Raw genomic sequence first — 15,701 nt, forward strand, 5'->3', positions numbered from 1 at the left:
TCTCTGTGATGATCTGCACTAATAACAGATGAGATGTAATGGTCTTAAATTGCACCATGAAATCTCAAAGTTGGATATTCAGAAAACTCAGCACAGGCCGCCCAGGGAGGGGTTCAAGAACTGTGGAGACGCGGCACTGAGAGACATGGTTAGTGAGCATGGTAGGGGTGGGTGTAATGCTATGATGGAAAGCACAGCAAAAATAGCAAGCTAGCAGAGTCTTATGCTACAGCCCATGAGGACAAGCCAAAATGCAGCAGACACAGAAACAAAGAAAGAAAACCTGCTTACCTTTAGAAGGCTTCAGGTAGGCAGCAATCTCCAGCAAAATATCCCTGCCCCCACTGCCAACCCTTAAATGAGGTCTAGGAAGGGATGGATCCTGGCTCCACCCCTCCCAGTCACTCAGGTACACTGCATGCACCTGAGCTCCCCTGGGTTGGCCCAGCCTGCCCACCAGGTGCTCCATCACTGCTTCAAGCTGTGACTTAGCATTTCCACTACAATGGGTCAGCAGTTGGCCTGGATGATCTTAGAGGACTTTTCCAGCCTTAATGATTCCATAACTCCATGAATAGGAAAGGAAAGAGGTACTTATATCTATGGGAGCTCTGAGATGCCTACACACAGATGAAGAGTAACTGGGAAGTAAATCTCAGTGAGCAATGTAAAAAACAAGGGATAATCGGGTGCAGAGCACAAAGACTCCAGTTTCACTGCCCTGAAATTACCAACACAAAGGGTGAGCATGAACTCCATATTCAGCATTCACTGCTTTTCCCCTTCTCAACACTTGCTCTTCAGTATTTAGTGCACAGAAGGCGCTTGTTATCAGCAAACAGGAATGGCGTGCCCTCTTTGAGACAAGCAGTTTAACATCCTCTTGGGGTGCTGCTGTAAAACCCATGACAACCCCTGGCTATTCACTCCAAGTCACCCAAGAGGCTCTGCAGACAGCAGCTCCTTCAGCCCTAACACCAGCACAGCAAAACGGAAGGCTGAATTTAAGAGGAAGGGAATCATGATTTCTTTTTTCTCCCAACACAGCAACAAGGAAGTTCCCAACAAAACTGTCAGAAGCAAAAAAGCAGTGCTGCTTTGCAGTGAGTTGTGCAACATTTCGCTGAGCACTGAGGGAGTTGCAGTGAACTGTTTCAGAAGAGGGGTTGTGCCAGTTCACAGGGGTTGGGGCTGTGGCTGGAAAACAAGTGGAACCACGTGAAGGAGGTGGGCGAGAAGGGCCTCTACTTGCTCACCACCAGGAAGGAAAAGCCAGGCAAGGGCAGCAACCTTCCTGTTACACGTTCTCCAGACACAAAGCTGAGCAATGCTCAACCTCCAAGCCAGCAGTCCCTCAAAGCACAGCCCACGAAGCTGACATGGGCTTAAATTCAGGTGGCATTGGATACGTTCCTAGCTGTTATGCCCTAGAACATTCTTTTTTCATTCTTATCCACTAGCAATGGTTTGTGCACAGGTTTGCAATTGAAGTTGGAAACAGAGCAAGTCAGAACAGCTCATTAACAGGAGGCAGTGTTCATTGCCCTGTTTTTAAGAGATACTAAACCTTCTGAGACAGGCCAACGGCCTCTCCCATCAGGAGAGCACCAGGTGATAATTAACTTGAGATTACATAAAGTAATGCAGTGGTGATGCTGGAAATTTACGTTCCTCGCATTTAACTAACCCAATCAGCACTGCAAGCTTTAAATAAAACCTACAGAAATACATCTGTACTCAGATGCTGTTCCTCCAGGCCAAAGGAGCACAGCTGGAGAAAGGCGGAGGATGCTCCAGCACAGGGTGCGGTGTGGGAAAAGGGAAACAGAGGACACAGGAAAGAGCTCTTTAGCTGGTAAACATACCACATGCAGCAGGAAATCATTCAGGCCTGCAAGGTTATCTCTGTTTCCCACAAAACACAGCTGACCTCCCCTCGTTTCATAATACAAGCAAGCAGGCTGCGTGGGTCGGGGTTTGGGATGGAGGGGAATGAAAAGGGGCGTTCAATGGCCATGCAGCCACATCTCCCTCTGAGGGAGCTCAGCAAAGCATCATGCTGGCATTATTTCCAATCTAGCTGGGTAAACACACAGAACTGTGCCCAGGGGCTATGTTAGCCCTGCTCAACTCCCCCCTTAAACCTGTAGTCTAACTATAAAGAGGGAATGACAACTGTGTTATTTTAAAGACATTTATTAAAGTTCAGGAATATTACTTGGCGCTTCCACAGGCTTCAGAAAATGAAAAGCCACCAACTGCAAATCACTTTGTGTAAGGACATCTCCGAGGCAATCAGCCCTGTTCTGTAGCATTTTGCCACCAAAATGCATTTTCACCCTGTATTAGTAAGTCAAGCAGTAGTATACAAAACCGGTATTGGTATTTTCCCCAGAGGATTCCTACCCCCAACAAGAGAACTCTTCTGCAGCGAGCAGAGAGAATCCTGACATCACTCTCAACTGCAGAAAGTCTTGTAGGAACTCAAAGGTAAATTGTCATCTGCATCCCCCTGGGCAGGAGGCACCAGCCAGGGCACACTGCACCCTTCCCCAGGGCTGGGGCTGCAGACAGCATCCCATAGGCAGTTCAGTTCATTGTGAATGCCACCAGGAAGGCATTCAAGGAAAATACACTCAGGCTTCTGGGCAAGGAAGGATTGTCCTACCCAGCACAGGCAGCCCAGAACTGGTGCACAGTGAATCAAGACAAAGAGCTGCTTACAAACAGTTCCAACTTGAAGCTGCTCACTTGTGTTTCCCATTGTAATGCTTTTGTCTCAGGTGTAAAATTGGGTTCAGTTACACAGGAAGTGAGAATATTGCTCAATAGCTATCAAACTACAGAGATGAAACACGGAGAGACATTTGTCCTAGAACAAAATACAGGCTGTCCTAGCAGCAGATATAAAACAGGTTTTCAACCAGAAACCCTCAAACACTCTGAGCACTTTAATCTCAGCCTCGACAGCAGTGTATGTGGGAAGGGCTGGATGCATCTAGGGCAAACAACCAATGAATGAGGCCTTTTGCTGATCAGACACCATGGGAAACCTCAAAGCTGCAGAAGTTTCAGAGATTAACTGGGGCACTGATGAGGAGTGGCCAGCCTCAACGGACTCCCACCAGCTGTGGCAGGCCAGAGCTCTTCCTCCCAGGTTAATCAAAGGGAGAAGAGGGCTTGTTCTGACTGTTCTGTTCTGACTAGGAGGTCCTACAGTTCTCCCTGCCCAGAAGAAACACGACAGGAGACTCATCTAGAGGATGAGCTCACTGCACATTGACTTTGATGACCAAAACATCCCAACAAAGGGTTGTGTGACAAGATGTGGCCTGCACAGCCACTGTTCCCACCCAGTGCATTTTCCTCTTGCCACAGGGGGATGGAAAAGAACCCAGGAAGAGCAAAAGTCCCATCACAGCAAACTGCAAGGGGCTGTGAGGGGGCAAAGGATGGGACAGATGCAGGGAACGCAGCAGCAGGGCACAGAATGGGATCAGACTGAGGTCTGCCAGGCACAGGTAACCCATCCCTGAGATACAACAAAGCCATGAGGTACACTGGAGTTGGAGCCCACATGTGAGCTCCAGAGCACAAGGAAAAGCCCGGTGGTACTGAACCATAGCAGCACAGGCTGTGAGTGAGTCCTGGGGCTGAGCCCACTGGTATAGGCTGCATCCTACCACCCCTTGGTGCACTCAGTGGAGATCTCCTCCTCTGTTCACCCCTCCAGAGAGCTACGTGCCACCAGCAGCCAGCTCTAGTCTGTGCCCGCCATGCTGCTCATGTAACGTAAGGCACCGTGTCCTTTTCAAACTTCATTAGGCTTCGTTTTCTTCCAGTCTATTTGGCAAAGCTGATTACGCAAAGGCAGAGCACACCCTTTGCACCTAGATCTTCCCTGCCCCATTCCGGGGGTGCGTTATGCTGTTGATGTGGAGCCCGCTGATCCCATTAAGGAAGAAGAGGAAGGCAGCAATGAACTCGCACCAGTACGTCAGCGTGAAGCCCGTGAAGGTGAGGTGATCCTTCATGAGGATCAGGAAGCTCAGAACCCCAGTGGCCGACAGCAGAAACGAGCCAAGGATGAGCACTGAGCCCATGGACCACTTCCTTCTCGAGCTGGCATCATCGCAGACCTGGGAGACCATCAGGAGCTCCAGGCCGAAGATAGCCACGGCCACAGCAGAGGACACCATGCTGCGGATGAGGATCATGCCCACGTTGAGCCCCTCCACGCGGGCCAGGCGCAGGTCGGTGACACACCGTGGGGCACTGCCATTGCCGAGGGCACAGAAGTGCCACAGCCCGAAGAGCTCTCTCCTTGCCAAGAGCCAGCGGCCGTCACAGACAGAGATGGATGAGAGGACCACAGCGATGGCCACGCACAGGATGATCAGGCTCCGGATGAAGGTCTCAAAGAAGGCTTTCTGCGGCCTCCTAGGTGCCAGCAGCCTGTGTGTCTGAGGGGGAGGAAGGGAAGGAGAAAAATGGGAGTGATGAGAGCTGTGCTGTGCCAAAATGAGGTCAGAGGGACAAAGCTGGTGGGCTCGTAGGAACAGTGCCAATGGTTGAAGTGCCCCTGGTTGGCCACACCACAACACAGTGATGTGTTGTGCCCAGGGGGGAAGGTGGCTTTGCCCGTCAGGCTTCCTGGCATCACTAGGGGTGCCTGCATGCCAGAGCCTGGCTTTGTGTACCGTGTTCCACATCAATCTGCTTGTCCTGGCAGGACCTGGGGAGCGGAGAGCCCCCAAGAGGACAGAGGGTGACGGCTATAAGCAAGGACCTAAGCTCTGAGCCTGGTTCTGCACCCCCGAGGCTGGGGGCTCCGCTGCAGCACCACTGCCCACCGAACCCCTCCAAGAGCGTCCACTGCGCCGCTAAAAACCCCAAGCAGCCCCACCAACGGGAAGCAGCACCGGGGAGCACCGAGGGCTCTGCCCGGAGCTAGACCCCCCACATCGGGGGCAACGAGGGCTGCACCCCGCCGGCCCTGCCCGCCTTCCCCTACCGCAGCCCTACCTGCGCCCCGATGGCCGTCATGCTGCCGGCGCCGCTCGTCGCCGAGACAGCGGGGCGGGCTGCGGCCGCGGCTCTTTATGGCCCCGGGGGCGGTGGGCAGCCCGCCCGCCCCGCCACGCCCGCGGGGCCGGGGCACCCTCGGGGCCCTCCCGCGGCTGAGTCAGAGCGGCAGCGGCGGGCGGAGCTCAGCGGGCGCTCCGGGACCGCGTCCCCGGGCTGTGCCCCGCTGCCCGGCTCGCACAGCCGCCCCAGCGCCGGTTCCCACCTGGGGCCGTGCTCGCTCTTGTCGGATCCCGGCTCGCTTCTCTACCTGCGTTGCCAGCAGAAAGGCTCTTGCTCGTAAAGTTTGATGCCCTGGGTCTTATACTCGCGGTTTGCCATCTTGTGATGAATTACCGATCTCTTTCTGCAGCCGTGGCACCAGCAGGGCTCGCTGTGCCCTATCCACCACCGCTGGGTGCCCGCACCCCTGCTCCAGGTCCTTGCCGGGGCAAACCAGCTGCCCTGTGCCGGTTGTCCCGGCTGGACGCAGGCAATAGGTATCTCTCGCTGCAGCTTGGGCTGTTTCCTGGAGCATTATTTCTAGTATTTTTCTTCTAGAGAAGAGCGTTCTGAAAAACATGTTTACATGGGGTTTTGCAGTTCACATTTTAATGATAATTCTGACCTTTTTCTTCCTCTTGTCCTACAAAAGCTTTAATTCGCTTGTTTCTCTTCCAAGCCACGTAGAGGGTTGGATTACATTTCTCTCAAACATCTCTGTGGGATTTTCCTCTTCTGTATCACAAATTTGTGCAGTCTGCTGTTAAAGCTTCCTCTGTGGCCTCATGCTCTGCGCTGTTTTTTGCTTCCTGAACTTGTTTCCAAGCTGATGCTACATCCCTTTCACTTCAGGTTCACTGTGAGTGTGCTATTTGTTCCACAGGTTGAGCAGTATTTCCACAGCCGTACTGAGACTCACTGGTACAGCTGCTGTTGCATTTCCAGCTTTAGAGTCCTTGATTTAACACTTACTGTGGGTTGGAATCTCACACAGGCTGAGCTGTCTCAGAGGGCCTGGTTTTTGGGTTCTGGAGCCAGGAATTGGACTCACTGATCCTCATGGGTTCCCTTTGACTCGGGACCTGATTTGCTGCATGAAAGGGACAAACTCCTCTTGCACGTGAGGGTGCACACAAATGCAGGCTGGGGCCAGACAGAATGCACGCCACTCAATGGCAAAACCCTCACCATAGGCTCAGTCCTGCAAAGCACTTGGCAGCTGGACCTCTAATTAACAAAACAATTAAGCGTACATCTAACTTGAACACTTGTGTTTTCCTAATGACTTCAGGCATCTATTTTGTGACACGGGCGTCCTGCTGAGCAAGGGCACCAGCGGGAAGGCACACGTGAGCAAACACATGCATTGTCACTGCAGAAGGAGGAACTCACAGCGGTTATTTTGGAAAGCAGAGTGCTCCATGTCGTGCTCGGGTTGTCGAGTGGACACATAGCTAGGTGCTGTGCTGGGGCAGCAGGGAATAGGATGGTCTGGAAGTGCAAATGTGAAGTCTCTCTACAACTCTGTCTTCAATTTGGTTTCCCCAGCATAACACAGCTCATAGCACTGTGTTAATTGGTTGCCAGCACTGTCTCTCCTTGTTGCTGCTGTTGTTGGGCCAGAGATTCCTGTTGGTGAAGATGTGGGATTATAAACCTGCCAGAACTGCCCATCTTTCTGACACGAACAAACAAATTTCCCCTTGGAACAAAGGGAAACAATTCTACTTTCTGCCTTTTCCAGATGCAACATGCTCCAAGAAAAGACACATCGCGGGGAAATGGCTCAAGACGATTGCTTTGGAAAGCTCAGAATGGAAAGTGCTTTGCAACAAAAAGAGCTCTATGCTTAAAGAGGAAAACTAAGGAATTGATATTTTTGCCTTCAGAGATGTTCACTGCATTGCAGCAACGCAGCTAATGACCTTCAGAGCACTTGAGATGTATTTTTGTTTCAGCCGTGTTAATTCACTTGGGCTTGGGACAGTGCCAGTTTCATTATTCTGTTTATAAAGTCCCATTTCTCCATTGTTTGAGTGGGTATTTCACATCCTCTCCCTGGAGAGAAAATTTTCAGGGAAATGTGTTCATAAATAATGGAAATTACCAGAGGTTGCTGCAAAAGCATGGGAATAGCTTCATCTGCCTCTGTTAGTTTAACAAGTTCAACACTGAAGAGCTTTCTCCAGTTTTCCTCCTGCAGAAGCACAAAGAACATTCACAACAACTCAAAGTTGCTTCTGAGGTTTCGTTTATCTGTTAAAAGTTCTTTCCAATGATGTCTTTACAACTCATGAGGTGGCAGCTGACCTGGCTGGGAGTTTTGATCTTTATTTCTATCAGCTCACTATTTCAAGGCTACCTCCCAGCCAGAACCTGAGCTCATCTTGGAGACAAACAGATCCTCAGCACCTCATGGGCTGACCCTTTGGGAGATGCTGAAGGGCCCTATGAAGGACAAGATGTCTGCCCAATAATAGGCAGTTTTATGAGGAGGAAGAAGCAGTTTTGCCTTATTAACTTTTCTTTTTTTTTCCCCTAGAAAATACAAGAAGCTGTGCACAGCTCAGGCTGGGTTCAACCCCAAACCAGCTTCTGGAATGGGGTACCAAGTCAGCTAGTTGCTGGCACAAGTGCTCGAGTCGGGCAGCTTCTGGGAACTCAGCACAGTTATTCTCAGCAAAACGTGCCCCGGGCAACGGATGCAGCAGAAGGAGTTTGGGGCTGTACCAGGGCCCTACAGCTCAGACCAACCCCTTGTCACAAACGCTTTAGCTCACAGTTCTCAAGTCTCTGCAAATCCCTGCAGCTGACAGGACAGCCCTCACGTGCACAGGGACGTAGTGAAGCGTGTAAAGAGGAGACGGCTTCTGGGCCAGATGGTTTTGCTTTGCCTCCTGCCTGCATGCCTCCCCGCTGCCAGCGTCCTCACTGCACACACCACACCCAGCCCGGGGCCATCACACACTGCCAATATCCCGCTGCAGAGCTTTGGGATCGTTCATCCAAATGATGCAGCAGCTGTTGGGGTTCTCACAGCTTGTAGGAAAATGTTGTCAATGTGCTGGCCCATCACAGCGACCGCCAGATCCCTCCTGGACTAGATCTATCTTACAATAAGAGGAGATGCTTTAAACAGAAGGACAGACTTAAAGGAGTATATTTTGTATTCTGGAATAAAACTATTGTTCACATTTCCATCAGTTATTGGCCATACAGCTGCATTGCACTACAGAGACTCAACACCAAGGGCCTGCTTGTTCTCTCTTGGATTCAGCATCTTGTAGGGACCTCTACCAACGACTGGCTGGCTCAGGGCACATTGCAGAACTCAACTCACTGCAGCTACGTACTGAAAGTTACAAATACCGGGTGCACTGAAGCAGGCAGTGTACCTTTCTGATTCAGATGAGCAGCGCACGCTCTCCTCCCAGCACTGCTATGTGGGGAACACATCTTGCACACTTGGGTGGAGACGAGTGAGGTGTCTCTGGCTATGGCAGCTAAGCAATGTCATTTTGATGCTTTTCAAGGTGTGGATTCGCATGCCTGAGGATATCCAGGCTTAGAACAAGCAGGTGACTTAGAATCCAATGGGCAGAGATTATATGGCATCCCAATTTGTCAGGACTTTGGGCTCTATTTCACGACAATAAGGAACTTCTTGTTGCAGTGGCAGTACTCGGAGCTACAGTAATCTTTGCTAACACAAGGACTATTGCATTAGGGAGCTGATGAGCCACTGATTCCATGCTCAGGCTGTTTTTCATATCACTGCTTTCATAAACTTACTGAGCTCGAGGTATTTGGACCAGAGGTTTCAGGATTGCAAGGTGTCCTCGAGCCTTCAAGTGTTAATCACCTCCTCATTTGTATTTTTTTGTTGACCTCATTTGTACTTTTCAACAGCTCTATTTTTCCAGTCTCAAGTCTTGGAAGGTTTGCAAACATTAGGAGCAGGACACATGGAGACTTTGAAAACATCTCTGTACATTGTCATGTACTCTTGATACAGCAAAAGATTGCTCTGAAGCTGCACTGGATGGCAATGTGGTTGTAAGAAATGAATCAGTTTTATCAAACGATGAGAGCGTCAGGCCTCGACAAATAAACGTACGCTGGGGAACAAACAAACATCCTGAAGCCTCAGACAGAGAAGGAAATGAAAGCTAAAATACTGCTGCAACCGTGCTCCACACAAAAACTCTATGTTACTATTCCAGAATAAAGCACCTAAGCTGTGTTTCAGTTTTGACAGATAAGCCTCTTCCAGTGGAAATATGAGCTCATTTTGTAAAGGAAACAGACCCACACCTAGGACGGAGAGACATTATTTGCTCTTTAAATCAGCAGCTGAATACTGGTTAATCTATAGAGTACTTATCTCAGTCTAAAGGTGCTCCACGTACTTGTAAACGAGAGGGAAGAAAAAAAGTCAGACTGTCTTCTTCTGCTGTATTTCTATTCTATCAATTTCCACCCTTCCATTTTATTACTGGACTTACTGAAGATGCTGTGTCTATGGGATACCAGCTCCTCTTAGTTCCAAGCAGCACTGACAGCCTGGAAGACAGAGGAACTTCTGGAATTAGCTGTGGTGTTCAGAAACCTATCCAAGCCTTCCATTAATAATCAATCCCACCAACATGCAGCACACAGCTCAGATGCTCTCACTCCAAACTGGCACTGCCCAGTATTGCCAGCTCTGGGCACCCTGTAGATAGGTGCCTGCATTTCAAACAGCAAACACAACTGTCATTTATTTTCAGCTCTATCATCAGGGTCAAATAAGTTCAAAGGTTAAAAATAGCAGTATTGGGAAACACTCCAGGTTAGGACTGGAGAATTTTGATAGAAAGACAGTCACATTCTGCAGTTCCCCTCAGACTGCCTTCTAACAGGATAGGAAACAGCTCCTCAGGATGGAACAATTTGTTACGGGCCTAAAGCAGTATAACAAGAGGGATTTCTTACACCTACAGAAGGATTGCACCTTCATGAGTCTTTGGTAATTTGGTAAAAGCAAGCAAAACCTAAGAGGAAAAAAACAATGTGGACTCCCCGTGTAGTTTCTTTAATTGCACTGGGTACCAGTCAATTATTTCTCTGTGCAAGAACTAACAGTAGAAGTGCAATAGGCAGACCATTCTTATCACACATGCAAGTTAGCATTTATTATTGCCTTATCCAAAGTCCAGATTCTGTTCTTCGTGCACTGCAAACTCAGCAAAGCAGAGCTGAGAGCATGTATGCCAGCTGGCCTCTGACCCGCACGTCTTTTCCTTCCACAAACACAGCAAGGATCAGGGTGCTGCAGCCCTTCCTTTCATCTAACACAGATGAAATAGCAGCAACTCCCTGAATGGGTGCCTGAACAATCTGCTGTTCTGCAGCACTGCCCAGGAACATCTGTTCCTCTGAGCGTGTCTTCTTTCAGGCAGAGCAGTGATTGTGAAGTTACATTTTGGTTTGGGACTTGCTGCTGTTTGTTTCAATATCAGAGAGGGCTATATTCCCTCACAGTTGTCTGTTTTTGCCACTGAATTAGTTTAATAAAAGCAATTACCTCTACCTACAGATCTGCCTTTGGGTGTCCTGAAGCCACTCTTGCTGTGCCATTGCTTCTGCCAAGGCACTGTAAGTCACACCCCCCGCCAGCAGGCACCGTGCAGTCAGCACCGCATTCAGAGCAGCCACACAGCACACACGTTTACCAGCTGCTGCCAAAGCACCAGCACCTTCATTGAATTCACAGCCCTCTTCAAGCACGAGCGTCCACCGCCACCACAGCGTTCCTGGAGAGAGAGCGCCCGCAGAAGGTCAGCTCACAAACTTCAGCACTTTGTTCAGTAACGACTTGTCGAGTTAGAGGCCGTGCCATCGGTATTTGTGTGGCTGCTTCTCATCCCAGCGCTGCTTACAGGCAGCAGTACCTTCCATCTTACTGCAGAGCTCTTGCTCCTCTAACAACTCACACTTGGCAGCTTCTGAGTCGTACAGTTGGTTGCCAATGGGCAATAGATACTAAGACCACTGATGTTACTTCCCTCAAAACTCAGTGCTTCTGAAAAGTCGAGTATTAGTTTTGACAGAAAGCATGCAGGCAAATCACGGCACATTCAAGTACATCAGCTTCCAGCAAATGAGCACAAGTGGAAGCATTTGCCACTGTGAGCAGCATTCTGCTCCAAGCTAGCAGAACCTTCCACCACTATCCAGCGTGACAAAATGCAGCTGAACAGAGCTGTGCAACTCAGGGCTGGCAAGGAGCTACGGATCTCTGCTGCTGACTGCTTGCTTTCACCCATGTTTTACAAGTTGGATGTGCACTTGATGTCAAATAACTAACAGGATGGAAGAGGAAGTTAAAACCCCCAAATATTTATGCTGCTACTTAGTCAGAAGAAAAGCCTTATTCCTGAACAAGGTGGCTCCACGCTCACATGCCCTATGCTGAGGTGACTGTCACATTTTAAGCTCCCTTTCTGGCAGCTGCCCCCCCACAGATCACACTGCAGACAGACTGGCTAAGGAGCTGTTACAGATTGTTACACCTGAGGGCTTTGGAGACATCTGCTGATGTTCAAGACTTTCTTGAAGAGCCACATAAGTGTTAACCAAGGATTCACCCCTCGCTGTAGCTGCAGGACACGGCAACACTAACACCATCAACAGCAGTACAGCACAGGGGCCATCAACAACTCATCTGTCTACAGAGCCCTTCCTTTCACAGAGGAGGATTTGTGTTCAGATGCTGTGTCTGCCACATCTCCAGAACCCAAGCACTGCTGCTCAAGGATAACATCCCCAAGAAGCATTTTGTTTTGGTGAAACAATCCTAACACCTGAGGAACAACGACCGAGCACCGTGTTATAGGCATACACGGCCTCAGTGATAATCCCTGTGCTCCAGCTTCTGTGCGTTCCCATTTATCCACACAAAGCAGCGCCAGACAACACCGGCTTGGTTTGAACACAGGCTCGCACCGAGTGAAACAGATTACTACGGCCCCCTGGCGGCACGACTGGAGGTGAGCGCCAACCACCGCTTCAACCTTACAGCGCTTAAAAGCTGCAGCACGGCCGCTCGTGCTCATTCACAATCCCTAGAGGATGACCAAAACACCAGCTAAAGTATCAAATGCACTTTATTGAGTTCCGGATTATTTCGTTCTCAAAATTCAAACGGTATCAGTACATTTGGCAGGTACGTGAGCTCCCCCTGAACTACAGGCATTATGAGAACAGGCTACAGTATACTTGGTATTTAAAACCATCATCAAGCAGTTTTCCACAGTATTAGAAATAAGGCATGTTTCAGGTGTGCAAACAGCTGCTCTATCCAGTCCTCAGATGCCATATTTGCCCTTTAGCTCTTCCACTTTTGCTACATAAGCTTTCATTGCATCTTCTTTGGACATTCCTGAAAGACAAACATGGGAAGCAGTCAGAACAGATATAGTGGCTCAACAAAATGCCCTGCGGCAGCTTTTCTTTGAGCAGGGACAAACACAGAGACAAGAAAAAGCCTGGTGACAAGTGTCTCACCTTCATCAGGTCTGAGTTTGATTCACAACAGCTGTACTTCCTGTTCCTCTCCCCTGTGAGATTCACGAGCCTGCCCCTCCACAAGTACATCCACACTGTGTTCTTCACCAGTTCATCACCAGCTTTAAAGCTCCCTTACACACAGCTCTGCTGGCTATTCAGAGATGGATCTCTGAACATTTTCCAGGTTTGACTCTCTTCTATATGGATGGTGCTGATTTACATACACATTCTCAAGTTACTATTGGAGGAACAACTTTCTGATGCGTTACTGCAGCACATCTGTTTTGCCTTTCAGCTAGAATCACTGCCAGGTTCTCCTCATTCAACAAAACAATTCCCTGCTGTAGCTGGACAGAAGAAACGTGATCAGCAATAAGACAGCTCCCTTAGCAGGCACCTTTTCCAGGATATCAGCCTGCACCTGTACAATTGTATTACATAAAAGTATCCCTGAGCCTCTGCTAAAGTACCTTCCACAAGTGTACACTCACTCATTTCAGAGTTTGGAATTAAAACAGTATTTAGCATTAAGACATTACTTACAATCAAGCCACAGCTCCCTGCTGAACTACATTACAGCATAGTAACTCAAAGCAGAGAAGTTTAATGAGGTCACTTGGCTACAAATCCAGTAACAAAGTTTTGAACAAATGTGCTCAATGGTCAGAAAACAGCAAAGTTACATTTGTATGGACAATAACTGAACAGTGGTTGCATTCTATTAACTCCCAATTACTGAAGGAAAGCTACTCAAGCAACTCAGACTGCATTTAGAGGTAGTGCTGGCATGGTTAAAAACACTAGAAAAATCTCAATTTCATAACTTAGAGGATTAGAAAAACTCTAAAAACAAACAAACAAACAAAAAAAACAACAGAACAACTGAAAGGAACTGGAGGGACAGGTCACTTTGTGAAGTACTACTAGGCCAGGACCCAGAAAAGAGATTTAAGCTTCTGCTGCTGGTACAGTTCGCCTCTGTGTAACATCTTCTCCCACTTGGGCAATTCATACCTTATTTTTTTTCTGACCAACAGCCTATTGTTTTTTTTTTTTTTTAAGGATTGTTTCTCCCTTGCAGAGAATCAGAAGTACAATTTTATACTCACAAAGCTCTTACAAGGCAACACCACCTGATTTCTTGCTGAACCACATATGGTTTTCTGACCAGTTTCCCTTAGTTTTATTTATTCACTTTTAATTTCTAAGTAGACACTTACCTTTCAATGCATTCCAGGCGTCCCACTTTGCTTTGCCTTTGAAGTCAAGCATACCAGGGCGATCTAAGAGAAAGGATAAGCAGCACAATTAGTTTGCATGGCCTGGTAGCAGACAATAGTAACTCTCCCTGAAGGTTATTTAGCTCTTAACTGTGATAAAAATAGAGTTTTATCTTAGCAACTACCTTCCTAACCTGCACTCAGAAGCCCACATGCTACTGCTAGCAATGGAAAAGCTCTGTCAAATTCCCTTAAGACAGCAGTATTTGAACACAAGAGCATCAGATGGTGCCATCTGGTTTCTCACAGCACTTTTTGAGAAGGATACTGTGGCATGAAAACAAACCAAGAACATCAGCTCTAAAGTTAAGTACAAGTGTCCTAAGGTCATGAAATGCACAAAGACAAGAAATCAAAAGCCAGAAATATACAGCTTAGGACATATTATCATCAAGTTAATGGGATGTTTCTAACAATGTACTTCCTTTGTTCTGTCATCCCATGAGTATAGGCACTGAATTCTAACTCACTTCATTACAAGCCACGCTGTAGCCAAGTAGAGAAGAACAGGGTTAGGTGTGCATGTGTATATGATTAGCCTTCATTTGAAGTCTATTCTGTTTTCACTTCCTGACTCATTAAATACAGTCCCTGGGATCATCAATTAAATAGGACTGATCAGTAGTCTGACTATTAGCTACAGTGGTCCTTTTGTGCTGCTCACAGAAATAGTTGGCAGCTGTACTCTCCAACACAAAAACCTATCAGCTTACTCTTACACAGACTGCTTTCCCAGCCAACTGAGCTATTGCTTCACAGCAACTTACAGACATGTTGGTGCATTAGCAGCTCTACAGCACCACTTCACTTCAGTAAACAAAATCAAATCATATCGAAATCAATCAGATCCTTCACCCTCCAGTGCTGTCTGTCATAAGGGGAATAAATGACTACATACACCCACACTTAGCACTTCCAGTATATTTCCTTGCCTGCTCTGAATTCAAACAGCACTCAGTAACCTTCAGAAACAACCAGCTCAGGAGGCCAGAGCTCCAATTAAATGCCCCTTTTCTTTCTAGCTCTGGATTCTCAAGTACTAGACAAGGTCACTGGAGGCAGGGTTCACTCTAAATGCTGCTCAGAGCCTGAGCTGAAGTGGCATCACAAGCAGCAGCAGGGATTTGGCACAGCACTTCTGCAGAGGAATTTCTACTGCAGTTCTTCCATGATATTTGATTGCAGCTTGATACGTGATTACGTAATATCTGATTGCAGCTTTTCCGAGTGTTTTCTCTTGTACACGTCCTGTGTTATTTTTCCACTTTAGTTTTCCAGTACTTCTTACAGCACTCTCGTTTACCAACCTTCCTCCTACACTCCTAACGCTACAACCACAGATCTCGGCAGCTCGTCACGCTGTCAGTGTGCTCCTATTAAGCAGCATCCCCCGCTGCCTGAGGGAGGGCCCCGCACGTACCCGTGTTCACGTCGCCCACCGTGGCCTGCTTGTAGTGGCTGTACACGTCGAGCATCTCTTGGTCCGTAGGCTGCGACTTGAGCTGCTTCACCTCCTCAGCTGCCTTCTGGAACGCGGCCTGAGAGAGAAAGGCCCCGCAGCAGGACAGGGGTCAGCACCGAGAAAGAAGTAGGAGGGATGGAGGGACGCCCGCCCCACGGCCCCTACCTCAGACATGGCGATCCTCCCCTCACGCCGCGCACCACAGCTCTGCCGCGCCGCCCCAGTCGCCCTGCCGCCTCAGCCCTCGCCACAGCACCCCCTGCCCAATCCCAGCGCCTCGGCTAGCAGGGAGCCAATCGGCGCGCGCAAGGGGCGGGGCGGATAGCGCAAAGAACCAGTGG

At 48.7% G+C, this 15,701-nt stretch overlaps 2 protein-coding genes across 2 annotated transcripts; both read right to left on the reverse strand.

Moving 5' to 3' along the window:
- Positions 1–3,387: 3,387 nt before the first annotated feature.
- Positions 3,388–5,063, reverse strand: TMEM37 (transmembrane protein 37). Its single transcript, XM_065750400.1, has 2 exons — positions 5,026–5,063; positions 3,388–4,463 (listed from the first exon to the last, which is right to left on the reverse strand). The coding sequence occupies exons 1-2, from the start codon at positions 5,044–5,046 to the stop codon at positions 3,891–3,893; spliced, it is 594 nt and encodes a 197-aa protein (XP_065606472.1). The 5' UTR covers positions 5,047–5,063; the 3' UTR covers positions 3,388–3,890.
- A 7,134-nt stretch (positions 5,064–12,197) lies between these two features.
- Positions 12,198–15,616, reverse strand: DBI (diazepam binding inhibitor, acyl-CoA binding protein). The gene is made up of 4 exons (XM_065750469.1): positions 15,526–15,616; positions 15,319–15,436; positions 13,839–13,901; positions 12,198–12,490 (listed from the first exon to the last, which is right to left on the reverse strand). Exons 1-4 carry the CDS (start codon positions 15,532–15,534, stop codon positions 12,417–12,419), a joined length of 264 nt encoding a protein of 87 aa, XP_065606541.1. The 5' UTR covers positions 15,535–15,616; the 3' UTR covers positions 12,198–12,416.
- Between the last annotated feature and the right edge of the window lie 85 nt (positions 15,617–15,701).

The sequence above is a fragment of the Cyrtonyx montezumae genome, unplaced genomic scaffold, assembly GCF_038088225.1.
Source record: "Cyrtonyx montezumae isolate F1298 unplaced genomic scaffold, pur_monq_1.0 scaffold_7, whole genome shotgun sequence".
Lineage (NCBI taxonomy): Eukaryota > Metazoa > Chordata > Aves > Galliformes > Odontophoridae > Cyrtonyx > Cyrtonyx montezumae.

What these genes read in the sequence shown, in the direction of transcription:
- DBI (XM_065750469.1), bottom strand. An exon ending in GGTGGGCGACGTGAACACGG is followed by an intron (nt 13,902 to 15,318) that starts GTACGTGCGGGG and finishes CCTTTCTCTTAG; the next exon opens with ATCGCCCTGGTATGCTTGAC. An exon ending in CGCCTGGAATGCATTGAAAG is followed by an intron (nt 12,491 to 13,838) that starts GTAAGTGTCTAC and finishes TTTGTCTTTCAG; the next exon opens with GAATGTCCAAAGAAGATGCA.
- TMEM37 (XM_065750400.1), bottom strand. Translation starts at nt 5,046, where the DNA reads ATGACGGCCATCGGGGCGCAG. An exon ending in TGACGGCCATCGGGGCGCAG is followed by an intron (nt 4,464 to 5,025) that starts GTAGGGCTGCGG and finishes CCTCCCCCTCAG; the next exon opens with ACACACAGGCTGCTGGCACC.